Raw genomic sequence first — 20,374 nt, 5'->3', positions numbered from 1 at the left:
GCTAATCATTTAAGAATCTTCCCCAATACTAGACACAATGTTAAGCACTGGTTATACATTGCTTCAGTGAATCTTCTCAGCCTCTGATATGGCACCTCTGTTTTACCAATGAGAAACTGAGCCTCTAGGAAGTTCTGTAACTTTCTTAGAGACACACAGTTAGCAATTGCCAGAATTGGGATTCGAAAGTAATTCTTGGTCCCCAAAGCATGTGGATGAACCCACCATATTTTACTCTTAAAGGATGATTTCTCCTATCCCAGTCTGTCTGCAAGGCAGCACAGATGACACTTACTTACTGCTTATAATTGTCATTATTTTTCAGGGACTTTGAAGTTTCCAATTATCTTTTCCATTTATGTATATTTCATTGGATTCCATTGAAGGCTGTATTAAGTAAGTTTGGGAAAAGGTGTTTCTTTATAGCCTAAGTCAAAATTATTTTGAGTTCAAAAGCACAATGTGTTTGTAAAAAATGTTGAATCTGCATGGTCAAAACTCATTTAGATGACAAAGTATGTGGTTATAAGGTGAATAAAAATCTTATTTTTTTCTTTTTCAATTCTAAATAATTGCTATTGCTTCATCAAATAATTGAATTTACAAGTTCTTTGGGTAATCCTTAATGTCACAGACAAAAAGCAACAATTTTAGAGGATGGTTAGGCTAGAAGTATGGGCATATTTTTTTTCATTATTAGACTTTAACTGTGGGCATATTTTTTCATTATTATTCTTTCTTGAGTTATTGAGAAACAATGACATTTTTTATTTCAAGTTACATAATCTTCTAAAACAAATAAAAAGTTCCTAGTTAGGTCAGTCGAAGTATTCTGTAAAGTATTTAGAATAATTTTCCTGTTTGCATAGAGAGATATGTGACACACAATACTTGGTATTATCATTCAATTTGCTATTTACTGATGTATGTCATTATAAGCATGCATGCTGAAGAATAAACTAATAATTTGCATGAAAATTTATCTCAAAAAGCATAGCACTCCATTAATTAATATGGTAGATCATATTTGAGCCCCTCATCCTTTGAGTTTGTTTTATTTGCTATTCTGCATTATACAGTTTGTAAAAATTTTACAGCCAAGGAAGTAAACTTGAAGGAATTGTAGTTAATTGCAGAAACCTATTGTTGATGAAATGAGCACATCCTAAAATATACTAGAAATATATTTTGTACTTAATTAAAACATGTGGTTGTCATTTAAACTTTTAATGAAGACAGTGCTCACAAACTTGAATGCTTATGTGTAGCTCATGCATGAAGATGCTTTTTACAGATACCAAAACTTTAATATGAACTAATTAGAGTTAAACAAAAAAAAGACGGTTAACTTAGATGCTGTGTTGTGGCATTTATTATATCTTAAAATATACTTTGGTTATATTCAATAGTAAATTCCTTTATGTATTTCACATTTCTCCCTGTTTTAATTTTGTTTTAGAAATATAATCTTTGGGGATTTTTAAACTAAAGAAAAGAAAAAAAATTAAATGGATATTTTCCATCAAAAGTAATGTAGTCATAAATGCCACATTGCCGTAAAATAGTTTTGAAAAAATAATTAAAATACCAAAATTCCTTTTCAACAATGAATTTTTTTTTTTATTTTTTATTTTTTTTTTCAACGTTTATTTATTTTTGGGACAGAGAGAGACAGAGCATGAACGGGGGAGGGGCAGAGAGAGAGGGAGACACAGAATCGGAAACAGGCTCCAGGCTCTGAGCCATCAGCCCAGAGCCTGACGCGGGGCTCGAACTCCCGGACGGCGAGATCGTGACCTGGCTGAAGTCGGATGCTTAACCGACTGCGCCACCCAGGCGCCCGTCAACAATGAATTTTTAAGTTAATATATATTTAAGGTCACAGAATTAATTGTGGGACTGCCTAAATCACACACACACACACACACACGCACACACACACACCTCACATTAACACAAATACAGATTAATAATATACATAACTACACATCACAAGTCTTTGCTAGTTTTGTATTTGGAACAAGACCAGAGAGAGCAAATAAAAGTTGTAATGTATGACCCAGAGTATTGCCTCGGCTCAATTTAGCAATATTTATAAAATAAAGGGACGTCTATTTAAGATGGTCAACAGGTGTAACTGAAGATTTTGTGGAATGTAGCTGGCAATAAAAAAATTAAATTCATGAAACATAAAAATGGGAGTTATGTTAGAACACTGTGCCAAGTCCTGTGCTGGTAGTTATTTTTAGGCTGTTAAAAATATAAACTTGTCTTTGCTTTCCAGCACCTGTTCTTACTCAACCAGATGTTTGTTCACAATTCCTTAAATTTCTTACAGGATGTTTCCTGCCTTTGACGTAGATTCTCTCTCCTGGGACCATTGAGCTCTCAGAAGTTATTGCAGCTGTAATAATGTGGGTGGGTTGATTAAAGAATCAGATCTGAAAATAACATAATAAATGCATATATTCTAAGGGGTGCATTTTTTTCCACATTTTAGCATGTCTTCCATTGGGGTATGTCCTACAATAAATGCCATGGTAGTGATTTTTTTCTCTCTCTTTATTGGGGATATATAAAATAATTCATCTTAAAATTGATGATGGCTTAGATGTAAAGATATATGGTAACTTACCATCTTTGCCATTTTTATGGTCACCTAGTGACTGGAGAGCCCCTTTCATTGTTGCTCAATTTGAAACCTTGGGGGTTGTACCTTACCATAAATTTCCTTAGCTTCATCAGCAGGAGTGAAGTGAGTTTAGTACCGAATGATATAAATGATAGTACTTCTTACATCAAAATCCTTATACTTTGAACAGACACTTTATCAAGTGGCTGAGCAAACACAGCAGCTTTTGAAGTATTTGAAGAGCCATTGAATTTAAGAGTCTTCATGCCCTCACTCTTCTTTAATCTTATTAGTACAGGTCTCCAGAACATGGCTCTTTTCTTGGTTCAAATTTAAGGACATAGATTATACAATAAAGCTTAAAACTTATCTATGTCAACCTGTTGATAGGATACATCAAATACTTAGGAAGCTATTGAATTTAAAATAAGAAGAAATCATAATATTTTTAAATGACATTCAAATGGATAGGGACCTATTTGATCTCTTTTTTAGAAAAATCTTCATAAAATAATTCCATCATTCTATCATTTTTTTTTCCTACTATAATTTGCCACATTGAGCAAGGTAAAGTTTTCGGTCCAATATTTTGTATTCACCAATAAAATGACTGAATGAACCTAATGAATAAAGATGGATCTAGAACAAATACAATAAATGTCAGATATTCAGACACCATAAGGAATGTTAAGAATTCAGTCTTTTAACATAAATCTTTTAAATTGAATTAGACTAATCATTTAGATGAATATCACTTTATCTGCTTTTTAAATTTTTATTCCTCTCATATCCTATTCATTCTGGTCACTTTATCCTTAGAATCTCACCTTTAGAATTAAACAAGAAACAGTTTACAAAATGATTCTGCCTGCTTCTCTGTATAAAATAGATGCCCCGATGTAGAGAGTAAGGTAATTAGATTACATTCGACTGGTATATTCATCCCAGCTCTGCTACTAAACTGGTGGCATGTTTCTGGACACACACATTCTCCCGTTCTACTTTTGTCTCCCCAAATTGTGCATCAGTGTCCTTACTTTTCCATCCAAAATCTCATTGATATATCTATGCCTCTCCATTCCTTCTCTCCAGGTTTAACCATACTACTATTTTTGGACCCTTGTAAGACTCCTGAGTGTTCTCTCTGACCTGGTCTTTCCTTTGTCCGTCTTATTCTACCCTGACCTCTAGGTTAATTTTCTTAATTGTCAAACTCTTTCTCCCCAGGCTTCAACATTCTCATACTTAATTACCAAACTAAATCTTAACAGCCTAGCCCGGCTTTCAAAACCCATTATAGACAGACAATCAATCCTACCTTTCCTCCTTGGCTCTACTTCTCATTGCACATTGCTTTCTGCTTTATTTATAGACATTTCATGTGCACGTATCATCTCTCCTTACAGGCTGCAAGTTGTGTGTAAACTAAGACTATATCTTAGTCATTTTTTTATCATGCACAGTGCCTTATACATTGTGTGTATCCAGTAAGTTAGTGGGAGAGTAAAGAGAACTTATTCTACTTTCCTTTAATACAAAAATATAAGATATGTAACTTGGCCTTTTTTGGTGAATCAGAATTATCCTGAATGTTTCAAAGATGTATTGAGAAGCTTTTATGAAAAGATATTCTGTTCAGTGTTGGGAGGTAGCTATGAATGAAAGAAGGCCTGCTGAGAGTATCCTGTGGATTTGGAATTGGAAGCCATATTTAAAAAATAATTTTAAATAAGTGTACATTGGCTCTGAGTTATATTTTCAGAGAGATGTTCTTTAGTGGATGATGGGGGTTTGCAGGGATACTGGTGCTGTATGAGTGCCCTGTCACGTGTTTGTGCATGTGTGTGTGTGTGTATATGCATGTGCATGTGAGGAAGAAGGAGTATGGAAATGCCTAAGTGAGAGCACAAGAGTCAATCAACCCAGTTGCTCAAATAACTGCTTTTGTTTGTTGTCCTTCTAAGCACCATCCTTAAAAGATGGGTTTCTTAATTCTTGAATAGTATGTGGGTAGTAATTCACAATTCTAAGACTCTTCCACAATTATTACTTTTAATCTAGTGTTTTAAATTATTGTCATTTCTGGAGTGTAAGGGGTGCTTTCCCAAAGGACGTTACTGTATTCCCTGAGTAATATGGACACAGGGCTGGGTAATTCCAAGAGTGGCCACAGCAGAATGTTTCCTTTAAATTATAGATCAGCGAAACAGGTCCAAACTGATGTTTTGAAAGTTGTATTATGGCTTTTGTAAGCTTTTGCTTTATAGCTACAAATTATATATATTAAGTGAGTAGATTCCAGCCATTTTAAGTGTGATGATCCCTTTCAATGTCAAAAAGAAATGGATTATTTTATAACAATTGTTCTTTCAGCATCCTTGATTGAAAAAAATACATATATAAGCAAAACCTTACTCTAAGTCCTGTGACTTTTTAAATGAATCTGCATTTTATTAATCAAAAAATACATATTATTTGAAATACAGTATCAGATGTATGTAATAATATAATGTAGTCTTCAGACAATGTCTGAAGCAAATATAGATCCCCAGTCCCTTCTAGTAACATAATTACTCATTCAATGAGATCCTTATAATAACACAGCTACCAGTGAATATCAGCCCACTCAATGGGAACCCCTGCTTTCGGTGAGATACTTTCTGTCTGCAGATACTACTACCAATAATAATGTAATTTTAACTAGTAATCTAATAATTGATACTCTATTACAAAAGTTTTTTAAAGTATTCTAGGACGTTATTCTCTAAAATTGTACTTGTTTTTCTTCTTCTTTTTGTTTTTTGAGGATTTGTAAAGTATTTAATGAACTAGGATGAGCAAAAGCTAAACTTTAAATTTAATAGTTCCTTTCATTCCACAAGGCTCCATTTATTTACAATGTCTCCAGTTATTTAATTTCGCTATCTGTGTTTTGCCATTAAGTGATGCGGTGTGCTCAAGTCATTTTCAGCTGTACTGAGTGACTTTAGAATGTGCCTGTGCCCAATTGTCATCTTTTGAATCTCAGCCAATTGTTCTTTCTCTGTTCCTCTCTCATTCAATGCCAATAATCTGATTATCAGTTTGAATTTGAGTCAGAGCAGGCTGACCTAGATTGAATGAAATGCAGCCACCCCTCCCAGCAACAGTTCCTTTAGTGAATCCTTCCACATCTCTTACCCAGACAGAGGTTCCCGAAGCAAGAAATTATGGTCATTGTTTGTCACCCACATGTACTTTTAATGTGATATATTTTTAAAATGTTTTTTTTTTTATTTGTTTTTGAGAGAGAAAGAGCATAAGCAGGGGAGAGGCAGTCAGAGAGGGGGACAGAGGATCTGAAGCAGGCTCTGCATGACAGCACAGAGTCCGATGTGGGGCTCAGAGTCACAAACCATGAGGTCATGACTTGAGCCAAAGCCTGACGCTCAACAGACTGAGCCACTGAGGCACCCCAGTGTGATACTTTTTAATGAAAATCTGATCATAAATTTGAACATAATAGCCGTAGCTTTTACTTTGTTGCAAAGACAATAATGAAACATATCTAGTAGCTCAGCATGAAAAATCGGATGTTACACTGGAGCAGAACACAGGATGGCAACACGAATGTACCTGTAGCATGGGCGGGGAGTATGTTTACGAGATCCTGTGTGTGGACAGGAGGCCTGCTTAGTTCTGCATCTTCAGACACATGTGGACACTTGGTTCACTTTTGTGTTCCTCACTTCGACAACCAGGATCTAGAACTGGAATGAATTCAGAGATGGGAATGCGTAAAAACACATATCAAATGAGGAAGTATTAAAGGTTCTGAGATTGTATTTAGTATGTATTTAGTAATAGATGCAGAGGATACATGGAGATAGCGTAACTATTATTAAATATTTGAAAGGTTACTGCATTTTGAATCTGTTCTCTATGGCTTTTCTGGATTGAAAAGTCCCAAGGAGTCAAAAATCTCCACTTACTAAAGAGGTGAATTCCTAATGAATAGAATAGGTCACATTAAGAGAAAAGTAGATTCTCTGTTAAGATGTATAGTGTGTCCCAGGCTGGATGATCATGTGATAAGCTGTGATAGGATAGCAAGGATCACATGGGTGTGTGGACCAGATAGTCTCCAGCACCCCTTTCAAACATAAGAATCTCTGAAATATTAGAAAAGAAGTGTGTATATAACACAAATCATGATTTAACAGTGTTCAGAATACTCACTTTTAAATTGCCGTCTCAGAACGTGTTTTATAATGTCTCATTTAACCACTGAACCATTGTGATTCCTTAAAAGCTTTACATTCAGAATTGTGCTAGATACAGATGCAGCAGAGTATGGAGGGCACCGGAGACTGGACCATAGTACCGAGTTTTTCTCTCAACCTTTTAAACATAATGAACGTCCCTGTTCTCTTTTGGTAAGTAAGCTTTTTAAGATCTTTTCATTGCATTTCAATTTTACCATTTATTTTTTCTTTAATGTTTATTTATTTTTGAGAGAGAGAGTGTGTGTGTATGGGGGAGGGGCAGAGAGGGAGGGAGACACAATCCAAAGCAGGCTCCAGGCTCCCAGCTGTCATCCCAGAACCCGACGAGGGGCTCGAATCCACAAACCGTGTGCATGAGATCGTGACCTGAACTGAAGTCAGGCGCTTAACCAACTGAGCCACCCAGGCGCCCCAACCCTTTATTTTTAAGGTGATGTTTTTATCCAAAGAAACAACAAGTCTTTGACCTGCTAAAAGAGAAAACAAAAGCAAACAAACAAACAAACAAAAGAAATGGGGTCAGGGATGATAGAGAAGAAGTGAGTTGAAATATTCAGAGGCAGTGTATGTGGTACTGAGCTGAATTCAGTTTTGGAAAATAATAGCAAGAGGTATTTGGTGGACAATTGGGGAAGTTTGTTTATTAATAGGATTAAAAATGTTTCTCAAAAAATAAGGGGAAGGCATTTTTTTTCTATTTTTATACAACAGTTTACTTCCCTTCTGTTGTTGCTTTCTGTGTAATATTTTGCATCAAGCAGGATTCTCCATTATTGACTGTCTAATGAAGTGTAATTTAAAACACCTTAAAAGGGTAAATTAAAAAAAAATATATCTTTTTCTTCCCTGTAGTCAATTAAAGACTGAATTCATTCTAATTATAAGATTTTCTTATTTCTTCATATTACTGAGGAAAACATTAAATTATATAACTCATTTTTACTTTGTGTTGTTAACACCTGAAAGAATATTGCTTTAAATTACTAGGTTTAGATTCTTTTAAAAATGTAGAATTTAGAAACTGTCCAGATTTGGAAGAATAATTCTTTGTCTACTTTGTGTCCATGTAGTAAGCTCAAGTCCATACATCTACATTATGTTGTTGTTTTTTTTTTTTTTTTTCCTTTTCCTGACCAGTCATATGCCTCCCTCCTCTCTCCCTCTCATGCTTTTGCTAACTCTAACTCATTCTTGCTTTCTCTCACCCTCTTGTCTTCTTTCTCTTCCTCGCTCTCTCTCTCTCTGGCTCAAATCTGCAATTTTTTCACCATGAGAGGTCTTAGATTAAGATTTGTTTCACTTTTATGAAGCCAGGATATATCTAACAAAAGTATAGACAGTGTTATCATAGCTGTTAAATTTTCTTGTTTTTTCAAAAATTTAGGTATAAGTCAAAAAGCAGAATTCATAAGGAACCCCTAATTCCTTCATTTTTCTACTATATTCCCACCTCTTAAAGTTGTGCAAGTATGTCACTTGGTAAGTCACCATATTATATGCTGAACTGGCCTGTCAAAGACAGTGGCATAAATAAATGAGCAGAGCAGAAATGAGCAAGATTGAGCTGTGGATTATTAACTCTGAGGAAAATTCAATGGCCACAGGAGACTTGAGTGTTACACTAACAGTATGCAATGATGGTGGTGATACTTTTTAGATACAAGTATAGATACATATGCATTTTTAAGAGGGTGATACTTTTTAGATACAAGTATAGATACATATGCATTTTTAAGTATAGATACATATGCATTATGATACTATCAGATTCTTTCCACAAAGAAAAATTATTGTAGTTTTTCAGAATATTAAGTTTTGCCATGTAAAGACGGATAAAAAATAGGTTCTGAAATAAATTTGTAAAATTATCTTAAAGCTCTGCAGTAACCGAAAGAATTAAAGACCTCTGAGGGATTAGGGAAGATCATTCAGCTTGCAAAGAGGAATCATGGAGAAGCAGCAACTGACTGCAACAACACTGAACTTGAACCAATCAAACCAGACTGAAAGGAATTTGAAAAGTTCAGGCAAAATTTGTATGTAGCAAACATTCTAAGATTTTGAATTCAGTGATTCAAAATGTATGCAATTGGTTACCTAAATATATCCAATGGAGGTTCTATCGGGGAGAGAGGCCTGGTAACACATTGAAAAAACCACAATGTTTCAGCAGAGAACTGGGGATCAAGCCCCCTGTCTGCCATTTCCTAGCTGTGAGACCTTGAGTAATTTAACCTTCTCTGTGCTGCATTTTCCCTCATCTGTGTAATGAGAATTAGTAATGGTATCCTCCCTACAGCAAGAGATTCTTAGGAGGCATAAATTCATTCATTACTGTGGCCAGGGTTTTTAGAAACTGCAAAATGCTATCGCACATGTATTTTTAGATTATTATTGTCAGGGCTCTTCAGTTACCTTTGTGTGTATTTTAAGCACATCAAGTTACTAGATGCTTTGAGGACACGCAGTTAATAAGACCTTCTCCCAATTTGGAGGAAATTATAGTCTTAGGCAAGGACTCCTAATCTTTGAGAATGGGCAGAAAATATCTTGCCATCCTTTCAATTTTGAAAGAGCAAAAGTATCCTGTCATAATTAAAACAAGCCAACTAACCAGTGGCAGCAAAAGTCAGGAGATTATTTTGCATGTACTAATTGAATTTATCTTCCAAATAAGATGTGTGCAGTTCTAAATTAGCAGGCGGAGTGGAAAGTATCACATAAGCCCCACATAAGCACGTGAGAACGTAGCTTAACCACTGCCCATATCAGAATTCTCCAACTCTGTCAAAAAGGTAAAGATTAGCTCTGTCTTTGCAGCAGCAGCATCTTGTTTTCAATGACTACTGGTGCTTCAGGAAACACTCGTTTAAATGTCTTTAGGGTCCGGATGAATTCAACAACACTGGCTTTAATATAAGAATAAAGCAGCCCAAATAGACTAGAAAATCCAGTAAAAACATGTTCCTTCATGCCAGAGTTATCCTTTGAAGAGCTGGTGGGGGGGGGGGGGGGGAGGAAGGCATTAAAAGACAAACCTATTCTAAGAATGACTCATTATAATGGAATTCCTTATTAAACTGGTTCATAGGTACTGGGATCCAGTCAGGTTTCTTGAATATGACTATGGGCACTACAGGTCTCATTCCACCACCAGTGAGAGATCACTTTTGCCTCCCACAAGCCTTGAATAAAGGGCAGAAGAGAAGGCTTCTTTCCTTCTCCATGAAACTTCTGTCCATCACAACAACTACACAGTATTTATTTACTAAAGCTTAATTTGCAAACTCAGTCATCCAAAGGATCTGCTGAATAAGTGTCAAATCTGTTTTCAAAGACAGTAACAAATAGAGCTTGAAGGAACCTTAAAATAGCCATACACGCTGCAGCATTAGCAGGTACCATATTCCTGCATCTTCTGTATGTACTCCATCAGTTGAAACTGTGAAGCCAGAGGAGAATCGTGTGTGTACTACCATTGAAACATATCTGCTAAGATCAGAGCATTCACAAATGCCAAGAAGTGATAGGGCAGAATTTCTCTATTTGCTCTACTGACAATTATTGGGAAACTCCATTTTAGCACAATCATTTCTCCATATTTTGGTTTCTAATATAGGAACCTATATGAGTTCAGATGTTACTTATATGTCAGCCAGTGTGGTGGGAGCAGGGAGGCTTGCTTGCTCTTCTCTGGTTCATAAATTCAAATTCCGTGATACAAATGGAAGAACAGATTATTGAATCAAAAATGAATTAGTTTCCTTTACAGTAACTCAGGTAGTCTCAAGGGTGAATTTGAGTAAGGCAATAGTTTTTGCATTTATTACTTTGCCAGTTAGGCTCCTTATTATTAAGAAGTAGTCTATTTATTCTCATTCTAAATTTGGAAATTCAAACGTAGACTTTTGGTTAAAATAGGGAATTCAGCATAGATGTACCTTTTATTTTTCCTCAGCTGTAAATATTGAAAGTCTTTAAACTTTTTTTTATTTAAAATTATTTTAAGATTTTGTGATTCTAATTTTGACACCCTGTTTTCAAAAATATATAATTACTTTTTGCAGCTCAGTTGTGATCCTAGAAGAACATAATACTTTTGCCTGGATGACATAATATAGTAGATTATTGTGTGCTCCATTATGGGGTTTTGGGGTATTTTTTGTTTTTTGGGGGGGTTTTTTGGCCATGTTAGTGGTTGGCATAGTGATTAAATCACTAAGGTAGTCAAAGTAACTGGGTAGGTTAGCATGCATTTTGCCTCTCTTAATAAATGAATTGGATTATACTGTGGCAGTCTGATTTCTTCTGAGGTGTTGACTATAAATATAGCCTAAAAAAATGAAATTCATGGCCATACATTAGATTGTCTCATATGTTCTTAATATGATCCTAACTACAAAATCCTTAAGGCTTAATGGCTAAAACAGCATCATATATGTTAATCAGCATATATTATCTGTGATGTGCTTACTAAACAGTTTTATATACATGTACTTAAATATCAATTGTTTATATTTAAATATACGTAAACATTTACGTATAAACCTACTTAAATTATGTTCATATTTCTTTTCCCTTGCTCTATGAATCAAAACTATTTTTAGAATTAAAATTATAAAATGAGAGTTACAGAGTCAATACTTAGCCCTAAATTATAGAGCCCCCAAACTGTTCATGTCTGTAATTGTCTCATCATAAGGATTACTTCTGATTATCTTAAACCTTTAGTATAATTGGTAGTCATTTCCTAACCACTAAGAAAATTGATTTACATACTCAGAACCCTAATAAAGAAGAAAACTCAACATTCCATAAATAGCCATAGTTAAGAAAAATCACTTGCTTGGGGAAATTCTCTCATGTTGCCTGTACTGCAAGGACTCTAGAGCAACATAAACACATTGTAGTAATTAACACTGCAGTGGAAAATATAATTACATAATATTCCCGTTAATGATACTATACAATTATCAACTGAAGGTTTTTGAGCAGATAGTGTTAAGAGGTCTCTGTGACTGGAATTGGCATCATAAAGTTCCTTTTACATAAAATGACCAGCATCATTTAGTAAGAGTTCTTGGAGCATTTTTTAACCCTTAAACGCCAAAACAGGAAACTCAATGCATGTATTGCAAACCTTGAACATCTTCTATCATCCCTTTTGTTTTACTCTCAAGTTGGGGGTGGCTGAAATGCCAAAAGATCACAGAAAGTAAGGTTGTTTCTAAATCACAGGCTTATAGTTATCATTGTATTTTATTAATGAAATTACCTATGAGGTTATACACCAAGCAGAGCAGATACCAAAACTGTGTAGGATTCAAGTAGGAGATTGATGTGACCTGTCCTGATATATCACTGTGCCACACTGACAGAGACCTATCAGCATTTATTTAGGCATGACTTGTTTCATTGCATCTTTCCCAAGAGACTTGGACTTATCAGAATCCTCTTATATGCATAGAAGCCCATATCTTATATCAGAGAAATGGTTTTCAGGTAAAGGGAACTGAAAATCTTTTGTCCAACTTTGGTGCTAATGAAAAATTTAGATTGGTCTTCAGTTTTAAAATGCTTAGAAAAATTCAGAATCATTGTGTTCTAACCTGCTGTCCCACTGATTAGTTATACCTAGTTTCTATGATTCCCCAAACTACACACACAGAGTAATAGAGTAAGTATATGGCAAACCTTGAAAGGGCAGAAGTGTCTCTTGACTCATGCCTATTTTGATAAAAGTTGGAGAGAGAATTGGTTGAACCTGTAAATTATAGGAAAATTGTAGGGAAACAGATTATGGCATTGATGTAAAGGGTTTCCCTACACTTAATGACTGCAAGGATATAATATTTATCTTTTGGAAATCTTGGAAGCAAATCAAACTGTGAGAAATTGAACCAGTCAGTGACTGTTAGCATTTGTGATTTTTTTCTCAGATGATGGTGATCATTTTCTAAATCACTATTAATTGAAGATTAGAAAAACTGTTCTCTGGTTATTGCATTCATAATATACATTTCTTAAAATGCTATCATTTTACAATTGCTAATCTTTATTATTCAAAACTAACCAACTATACTGGTATATCTGATTTTTTTTAAGAGTTGTGTTATCACAAAAACTGTAAGGGAAAACATTGTGTTCATTCGCAGAGTTGAGATATATTGGATATACAATAGTCTCATTCAGTAAAAATCAGCTATTCTCTTCTTTTATTTATTTTTTTCTTTATGCCATTTCTGCTTTGCCTCTTTCATTCTGATTCTAAACTATAAAAGCTTTTTTTTTCTTCTTTTTTTTTTAACCATCAGTCAGACTTTCACTTAAAGATAAAATGACTGAAATAATAAAATACTCACAATGTCAGAAATGGAGAGATAACTGTCACAATGACAACAGCAGTCTGTAATATTATTTTTACTGTTTGTTAACAGTAAGTATGTTATATGTAAAATAGCACATAGATAGATACACATCAGATCACTTCTCATTTTTATTAGAAGTATTTCAGATAGAAGTATATTAAATAATAGTTTATGATATATGTACATATTGGTCCCACTTTTATTTATTCTTTTATTCATTATTCGTTATTTAGTCATCATTTGGCAACTACTTTGTCTACTGGCACCTTACTAAGAGTTAGAAATATGAAGACACAGGGCTCTGCCCTTGTAAAGCTCATAGTCTGGTAGGGAGTTCAGATCATAAACTTGAAAAACAAAATCACAAATTGTGTTAAGTGTTCAGAAAGAAATAAAAATGCCCTTTAACCAGAGGACCTGGATTCAGCTCTTTTCTTTGCCACTTACTAAGTGTGTGAGGATGGGAAAATTATTTAACTGCCCTGTGCCTCCCATTTCCTCATGTGCAAAAAGGAGATAATAATAGTACTGTGTCCTTGGGTCATTGTGAAGAGTGAATGAGCAAGTACTTAAAAGACAGGTGGAATAATGCACAGCACCCATTAAGCACTTAGTAACTGTTAGCTGCTATCATTATTGGTTTGCATCCTCACCATAAAGAAGGGAAATCTGGGACCCAGAGAGGAAAAGCAACACATCCAAGGAGGTTGTACAAATATATATATATATATGTGTATATATATATATATATATATATATATATATATATATATATATACACATATATATATATATACACACATACATACACACACACACACACACACACAAACACACAATAAATGGAGCTGTAAGAGATAATGAAGTTGGAAAAGTATCATACCTAGTGTTCGCAAGGGACACCTCTCCATGGAGCTGGGATTTTTTCAGATGCAAGAGATATGGAACTAGCAAGGTAAAGAGTGTTCTGAGAGACCCAAAGGAGGGAAGATGTGACCTGTTTAAGCATCCAAAAGGCCCCTGTGGCTGGAGCCTGGTGTGAGGGGAGAAGAGACAAGTGTCACACTGAGCTGAGATGGAAGATGTATTGTATTTGTGCCAGAAGGGGAGTCAGGACCCTGCAGGCAGGGAGAGGATGTGTTTTGTATTTTAAATGCAGTGGCAAGCATTTTGATTGGTTTAAATTGGGGAGGGACCTAAAAACCTTTAGGATCCCTTATATTACATTTAATTCGTTCTTAAAATGATGGAAGGCAAAACAGGATGACAGACCGGTGTCTTGGTGTAGAGCAATGTTTTGTATATTACTTTTATTCACCTGAATGGAATAACATTGTGACCTTAGGGCAGCCTTCCTGTACCACCAGATAAGTGCCTCAACCTCAGCCAGTGTCCTTTCTTTGCCTATGTCTGAGGAACAGTGGGTTTTGTAAAGTGTATGGAGCCCTCTAGTGGTGATTGCTTCAAAGGAGCCTCAACGTTGCTGCCAGGACTGAGGAACTGTAGAACTGTCTCCCTGGCGCCTGCAGACTATAACTGGAGATAACTGTAACTTGAAGCAAATGGGAGGCTGAATCTTATCCCTTTGATATAATGTCACCATGATCAGTATTTCTTTCCATTGCACTGACACGATTGTGTTGACTTAGGTGTACATTCCGAACCGAGTGGGCCTCATCCTTCAGAACGTGGATATGCCCAATTGAAGAGACGTGGTTTCAGCTTCACCAGAAGATGTGTGCTTTGTTTTCCTGTTCTCATTGTCACAGAGCTTGTAGTGTGTAAGCCTTTCAAAATACAGTTGTCTAGACGAAACATCAGGTGTCTGAAATTTAATATTGGTTTATGCAAATGAATGTCAGACTTTTATCGAAAGAGAGGGGGAAATATTTTTGCAATTTCAAGGATTCTAGACTATATTTTCCAGGCATCTGAGCAGCTAGGATTCTCAAATGAAGTATTATATGTAATGTCTTTAAACAGCTTTACTTTCCATGCCAGTATTTGATACTTAAAGTTCAAATTTGAATCATGTGTCATGTATGATTATTTCTGTTGAATATATACAGTATTTTTTTAAGATGAATATTTGATGACTTTATTTGTTCTAAGTATCTCTTGGTTTAAATGACAAAGTGCCAAGATTGTCACTCTGTTTTTTTTTTCAAATTGTGTTTAGAAATACTGTAATAAATATGTAGTAATAATATAACATTAAGAATTGAATCAAAGATAATATAAAATTCTTTATCTATAAACTCATCCATGCTTCATTTTGCTAAGTTTTATCTCATGATCTCTGCTTCACTTAGTATCTTTGTGGATGCTGATATTTCAGTCTTTCTGAAGGCCTGGAATAGTAATTGTAACAATTCACAAAATGTCTTTTACTTTAGATCAATAAAATTAAAAATTGCAAAATTGCCTTTGCTAATGTTTATTTTGCTGTACTGTTGTGAAGATTAATTTAGGACGAATGTTAAAATGCCTTAGCTTAACTCTGATACCTTCCCCACATATATGCACATGTGCACAATTGTCCAGGCATGGGGGATGGGAGGTAATAATATTTGTCTTTAGGTACTATTTTGTAGTGTGAAATTATACTAACTAACTCAGATATCCAGGCTACTCTCCAGCTGTAAACCTGAACACTTTTCGACGCTGAATTAACTATCTCAAACTAAGCGGAACACTCAATCATGAAATCGCCACTCAATTCATTAAATAGTAGGACACAAGTCTAAAATCATTGATACATAATTCATTCATAACTGAGAAATTATGATGCATTTATAAGACAAAGTATCTCACGTTTTTTAAAGGTCTTATCTTGCGCCTTTACATTAATACATTAATAGTGACGGCTTCTTTTTGTTGTTGTATGTTTTTAGCCTGATCGTTCATGACTAATGAGCAGTACTTGGATGTCTTTCTATTAAAAACTTATTCAGTACTGGAAAAGGTTAGCGAAGGAGACTTTTATAGCTAAACCTATTGTATATTAACCATCTTTCTTACAACTTTTTTTGAGTAAAGCCTTGAATCTGGGTCTGAAACATGTTGTTTGCTTTAACTTCAAAGTAAAGTAATAGTTTGATTTCCTGAAAGAATCCGTGATGCGAGTTAATGATGATACATACCAGGGAACATTACTGAAAGCCTTCTGTGATTCTTTTCCTGTTACAGGAATGGTATTAACATCTTAACAGTTTCATGATTTGTGTACTCTACCTGTTATGGATAACAGCACAACATACAACCATGATGCTTTGTGTTCTTCTTTATAATTTCTTTTTCATTTCTTATGTATGAAGAGATATGGGAATTTTCTATCATAGCTCTTTAAAAATAACCAGAAATTACCTCACATCTAAAACCCATTTTCTTTCCCTTGTGACCTCTGTGGCAAAGTCAAAAAGACCAGAATAATAACAATGCTGTTTTCATTGTAGTGATGTACCTTAGTAATATGATATTTAGATTCTACAGTGTAAACTTTGAATTTAACAGTGTAATATAAGTTGCCTTTATCAAGTGTTTCCCCCGCCAAAAAAAAAAAAGAACAATAAGTGGATATTGTAGAAATTATAAAAAATACACACAAACAAAATATTAAGAGTCCAACATAGAATGTAGTTTTTTTGCTGTTGCTTTTTGCTGTTGTTATTTTTCCTATCAGAATAGACAGTCTTTCTAGAACATTGTAATGTACCGTATTTCACTTTAGGTCTCAATTTTTGTAACAATAACATTCTCATTATATAATTAGGTGAGAAGTTCTTTCTTTTTATTGGTTAAACATGTTCAACAATCACAACAGAGAGATGCAAAATTTTACTCTGTGTGCCTTATGATAATGTCAACTTCTCTGATGTGGTTATCACTCACATCAAAATGAGAGTCCTTGGGGGTGCCTGGGTTGCTCAGTCTGTTGAGCGAGTCTTGATTTCAGCTCAGGTAATAATTCAGCTCTCTCTGCCCCTCCCATGTGTGCTCTCTCTCACACACACACAATAAATAAATAAGCATTAAAAAATGAGAGTCCTGTACCTTTTTTTTTTTTATATGTTTATTTACTGTGAGAGAGAGTCGGAGGGAGTCACACAGAGAGAGAGTCAGAGAGAATCGCAAGCAGGCTTGCACTATCAGCACAGAGCCTGACATGGGGCTTGAACCCAGAAACTGTGAGATCTTGACCTAAGCCAAAATCAAGCATCACACTTAACCGACTGAGCCACCAAAGTGCCCCAAGAGTCCTCTTTGTTGACTATTTTAGAATAAGTGTTTTTACCATTTCTAATCTTTGATGTTCCAGAAAACATAAAGATTTCTTTCCATCATTTTTTAATATTAATGAGTGTTAGTAATTATTACCCAGAAAAGAATTTACCCCTTAATATTAGCCCTTAATATTTACCCTTTAATATTAGCTTACTCAGAAAATACCTGTCTTTGATAACCAAAACTCGAACTGTAAACATTTTCCCTAGAATGTTTCCCACTTTATAACACTTGAACTCTGACGGTCAGCTCCTTTCATATTTTTTTTTCCTGTTCATTTGATGTTTTTCACTTTGCCCTGTTCTTAACTGACGTATTCATCTCCAACATAAAATGAGGGATTTAGCCACCATGTTCCTCAAGTTCAAAAAATAACCAGTGACAATAAATGGACTTTTCTTGTGGCAACAGTGAAAGAATGCACGTATTTTTTCCTCTGACTCGAGCACTCCCCTTAGCAATATCAATTCAACATTTGTCAACCATCAGGGTTATAGCCATTGCTATTCGGGATCATACAGGAGGTTGTCGGAATAAGGAGCCTATTCTTCAAATAATACAGGAGAGAGCGCAGACAGATCTGGGGGAAGTGATGAAGGGTAATATGTTTTCCTCTCGTGTTCAGCTGCAGCTGCAGGGCAAATATCTTTTTACTGTCTCTGGTTCTGCAGCCATTGGATCTGGTGATGAAAGCAACATAAAATAGGTTTCCTGTTGCTCTTCCTGTTTAGAACAAGCCAGTGCAGACATACCTATAGAAACCAAAACGGTAACACAGCTTTCTGCCTGGCCTCACACCTCTGAGATGATTTCTTTTTGCCTATTTGAGTCATGTCCTGAACGGGGGGTCCTTTAGAGTCGTGGGTTTCATTCATCTATATATTCCTTTCAGAGAGACAAGCACTGAGCTATGAACTTTGCTAGATAGAATGTTTTGATGAAAGAAATAGAAATCTAAGCATACCAATGTCATGTCCTTTATGCAGTAGAGTTCATTTATCATTCACGATGCGTTAGAATTAAAATGTAGATAAATTTTCCCACTAAAGCCAGCCTTCGGGGGGAAAAGAATCAAATGAACTCCCTACTAATTTTTCTGCTCTATTATCTTATTAATGGTGATTTGTAGAGAATTGCAGAGAAACATTCATAGTTTAGGGCAGAATTTCTTAATTGGTAGTATGAGAAATTAAGATACAGTAGCTGTAAGTATTTTTTTTTTGTCTCTCTGTAATTTAAAACATTACATCTGGATTTTAACCCTTGGCAAGAACTGTGCAGAGAATGTAATGTTTATTTACATGAAAAAAATGTATTTTTGTGGTAGATATGCTTATGCTACAGGGCATGTCATTCAGAACTTTCCTTATGATTTCCAGTTTTTCCTATGATTTGTGCTGGGCCAGAGAGAGGTATTTGGCCCTCACATACTCTGTGTAGACAGTCTCACCTAGAAAGCTGCACTGTATTTTAAAAGAACAGTGTGATATAATGGTCAGAAGGCCTGAGTTCAGGTTATAGCTCTTACTTTCAGTACCGCATTTTAGAAAGCACTCACAGACTGTTCTTACTTAGACCAATAAGACAAAGGTAGGGGGGGACATCAGTTTTGTAAATGCTATTGTCTGATCAATAGCCGAATGGATGGTGAGTCAGTGGAGACATCTTCCGAGTTCGTTGTCAGGGACACACTGTCACCATCACCTGTCTATCCTTCAAAGCTTCTGCGCTAAGTTATCCACCCTCTCCCAGGCTGGGATGTGTGGGCTGCTTTACAGAGAAGAGGATTTTGCATTTCCTCCACCGATGCAGGTGACCAAAATGTCAATCTTCCTCCACCGCTGCTTTCATTTGCTTATTTTAGCTTTTTCTCTGAGTGTATGAGGACATTTCAGTGAATTCCATTCCCAGGCAGTCAGTGTTCTGCCCCTTTCGTGTGCCAATTACTCTCAGACTTTGCACTTCTATAACTCAGCCTTGTGAGGGAAAGTTAACAACCCCTTTATGGTAACCAGTAGGGCAAGGTAAACTAGGTAAACTGTATATGCAGTGAAATAGTCACAGGTGCCCAGGGTCCGTGTTTCTCTCCCTTTTCCCCTGCTGCTCACTCCACTAATGGAAGGAATAAATTCCAGAGGAAACAAGAATTGCAAAGGAGAGCTCGTAGGTTAGAAACAGTTTAGCCCATCATTTTTCGAATTGGAAGTCCGTATTCTCATCAGAAATACACATATTCATTAAATAAAGGTTTGCACAACTAAATAGTAATTTTTTTTTTCAAGAAGGGGGAGTGATATCAATCATTGATCTGCAACTTCCAGTCATTTGGCATTTGCAATAAGACAGTGCCTAGCAGAAAACTAGCAAAAAAACTATCACCCTAAATTACTTCACTGCAGAGGATATAAATTGAGATGTGGTCAAATTGTACATGCTTGTCTCCAGTAATACAGGCAGTAGAAAACTGTAAATGCATGAATAAATCCATCCAGCATATATGTATTTACAACATATATAGGGCTATATGAAGACATGTAGGCATACATATGTAATTTGTAAGTAACCTGAAAACCCATGAAGTTCACCGATTCCAGTATTTGTCTTGAACCCAATGATCACAATGTGTGATACTACCCAGTTTTAGATGCTTTCCTGGTTGTATTATGAACATGAAATCTAAATATGTGATTTTATTTGGATCTAAAGAAGTTTTCAAACCTTGGAATGAAATGCAGTGAATGTTTCACACCCTCTTGAGAATTTCTCACCCCAAACTCCTTGGCTATGAGTCTTGTTTTTCTTTTAGAAAAAGAAGAGGAGGGAAA

At 35.4% G+C, this 20,374-nt stretch overlaps 1 protein-coding gene across 3 annotated transcripts in view; it reads left to right on the top strand.

The window, feature by feature from the left end:
• The window catches only part of GBE1 (1,4-alpha-glucan branching enzyme 1), a 289,236-nt gene that overhangs the window by 252,508 nt on the left and 16,354 nt on the right, over nucleotides 1-20,374 (top strand). For 2 of the 3 annotated variants that reach the window (XR_006718266.1, XM_045501673.1), the window contains exon 15: nucleotides 6,930-7,047. Coding sequence is in view for 2 of the 3 variants with exons in the window: in XM_045501673.1 (XP_045357629.1) it covers nucleotides 6,930-7,047 (118 nt within the window). In the remaining variant the exon portion in view is untranslated. Of the gene's footprint in view, nucleotides 1-6,929; nucleotides 7,048-14,914; nucleotides 15,687-20,374 lie in introns of those variants that run through there. The other variant, XM_045501672.1, reaches the window with a different exon arrangement.

The sequence above is a fragment of the Leopardus geoffroyi genome, chromosome C2, assembly GCF_018350155.1.
Source record: "Leopardus geoffroyi isolate Oge1 chromosome C2, O.geoffroyi_Oge1_pat1.0, whole genome shotgun sequence".
In the NCBI taxonomy this organism is placed as follows: Eukaryota; Metazoa; Chordata; class Mammalia; order Carnivora; family Felidae; genus Leopardus; species Leopardus geoffroyi.
The sequence above is the reverse complement of the archived record's forward strand: the minus strand, read 5'-3'. Positions and strand labels throughout refer to the sequence as shown.